Consider the following 2,523-nt stretch of genomic DNA (forward strand, 5'->3'; position numbering starts at 1 on the left):
CTGCTGGTGCTGGTGCTGGAGCTGATGCTGGTGCAGGGGCTGGGGCTGGGGCTGCTTCTGAGAAAGGGGAACAATGCTAATTACATTTATGTCCTCCAGACTTGATTTGTGTAATGCATTTTATTCTGGTCTCAGCAGGCGAAAAGAACAAACCATCCAAAACATCCAAAGACAGCATACACAAAATGTCAATTTTGCTGTCAATTTGTGTCATTTGTGTTGTTGTCTTATTGATAAGATTTTTCTTCCTGATCAATATCTCTCCATGCAGATCTGATTACAGCCATTTGAAACTCCAACAGAAAGTCACAACATATACCTGAACCACCTTGTAAGACCCAGTCTTCCCAGTATCTGCCTGGGATACAGTTTTAAGCACAGGCTTTGGTACGAGAGAGGTAAAGGAGAGTCATCATGAAGAAAGCCTATCTGACACAAACAAAACAAAAAGGGTAGTAATTTCCTCTCTAAATGTGCCATTTCAGCCTCTCAGATGAATGGTAACTTACCCTGCGGTTTGTCCGCTGTCTTGGCTTCATTCTCCTTATCGGCTGGCTTCTCCTCCTACACCACAAATCAGCATTTTCCATAAAGTCAGATGTTCGGCTTCATTAGTCAACCCGCGGTCATTAGAGAGACATTTTAATTTAGACACAATATTTTTAAAGAATAGTGAGTTTAGCATTTGACAAATGACTCCTTTGCCGGACAGGCTCTTTAAACAAGCTGTGTTTGCGATGAATAAAATTCAAAAGTGCCCGTCGGGTAATGAGCGATTTCAATGATGTCCGTGTAATGGAACAATTTCATTTGATTCTTTGTTGGCAAGAGTACTGAGCAAACAGAATGGATGGAGGAGCAGATAAGAAGCCACTGCTGTGATCTTAAGAGAAACAAATGTAATCAAACTTGCTGTATCACAGTCTGGATGCAATATTTAATTTTTTTGTGGTCATGCTTGATTTTAGTCTTGGCTGCTACTGCTGTTACTGGCACACATGCAATATGAAATAATATGAAAGCTACTGAAAGCTAGTAAGAGCCTCACAGAAGAATCCAATATGCATTAAGACACTGGATAAGAATAACAATATCTTACAGTTTTCATTTACTCACTGAATATACAGCACACTGTTTTCTACATGTCTTACCTTGGCTGGAGCTGGAGCTGGAGTTGGAGCTGGTTCAGGGGCCGCTCCAGTGGTCCCCGAAGCTGCTGGCAGCGGTGGGCCACTGAAGAGGGCCTTCAACTTACCAAACATGTCTACAAACCTATAGGTGCATCTGCGTTGCTGTGTGCACTATGTAGAGAAGGAACAGACTCCTAAGGAGCTGAAAGATCCTGCTGCTGCTACTGCTTTTAGCGTCACTAATACTCTTGCACAGAGAGCAGCCCCCACTATCACCAGTGACATCTAAGCCCATCACTATCTCATATAAGATCCCAAACGGCTTAGGTAACCACTAAAGCAGGGCTGAGACACTTGAGGTCTGCCTATACAAATTACAAGTGCATGGAGTACATACATACAGACTGCATTAACCACTGCACTTAGAGTCGACTGCACTGCACCACAAACTGTTAATGTATCTATGCACAAGACACTTTTACAGTATGTTATATAATAAGTTATATTGACAAAATGATTCTTGTGCCTTCAGGGAAACATAATGTGGTATACAGAGGAAAAATAATGACAAGATTAAAGTAAATCCCACAAGTTCAGTTGTAAAGATGGTGGTGTAAGCAGCACTCAGGTCTTTTACTTAAAACACAACAAGGAACTTTCATTTTTTGTTGATTGCCCGAAGCCCCTGTGTTTAAAGGCAGTAGTGTTTCTACTGCCTTGTTTCATTGTTTTTAAGGGGAATCTGACCAAATTAAGAATTATATAGAAAATACTCAACTCTTTCCTGATGGCTTGTGTGTTCATGGTAGATTCATACTAGATTGAGATGTTTTCAAAACTAGCTTACAGAATTGTGCGTACGTGTTTACTACTATTATTTATAGAGACTATGCTTATCTCCCTTACTTTATGATAATGGAATAATAATGAATAGGAAATCAGGGGGACCAATAACATGGGGCATGTAAGCAAACACTGATAATAATTAATAAATTTATTTATTAAACATTAAAACAAAATATAAGTAATATTCCTATAGATGGTGATGAGGTAATCATTAAGAATTTTTTACCGACTTTAATTGACTTCGTCGAAATTCTGCATCAGTCAATCTGAGGGTGCCATAGAGTGAAAACTATACACAAGGCTAACGTGCTCATCCTTTACACTCGGGGGTAGATAGAACATGTCATCTGCACGCAATGGTAAGACCGTGTGGTTGTGTTAGGCCCAACTTAACTGAAAACAAGTATGTGCCGCAGTCTCATAAAGAGCGGCACTGACAGGTAGTCAATAGCGTTGCAGTGGGATTGAATCGTAAGCAAGTACCTGAGTATGATGAGACACATTTCCGTTAAGCAGGGTGCTCCAAATAAATGTAAGCCTTTAAACC

General features: G+C 40.3%; 1 protein-coding gene across 1 annotated transcript in view; it reads right to left on the reverse strand.

Moving 5' to 3' along the window:
- The window catches only part of LOC118324266 (cyclic nucleotide-gated cation channel beta-3-like), a 9,364-nt gene extending 8,102 nt beyond the window's left edge, over positions 1 to 1,262 (reverse strand). The window contains exons 1-2 of the mRNA XM_035656515.1: positions 1,152 to 1,262; positions 510 to 564 (exon numbers count right to left, since the gene is read on the reverse strand). Of these exons, the coding sequence (XP_035512408.1) occupies positions 510 to 564; positions 1,152 to 1,262 (166 nt within the window). The remainder of the gene's footprint in view (positions 1 to 509; positions 565 to 1,151) is intronic.
- Positions 1,263 to 2,523: the final 1,261 nt, after the last annotated feature.

The sequence above is a fragment of the Morone saxatilis genome, unplaced genomic scaffold, assembly GCF_004916995.1.
Source record: "Morone saxatilis isolate NCDOM2014 unplaced genomic scaffold, NCSU_SB_2.0 Contig0, whole genome shotgun sequence".
NCBI classification, from domain to species: Eukaryota; Metazoa; Chordata; class Actinopteri; family Moronidae; genus Morone; species Morone saxatilis.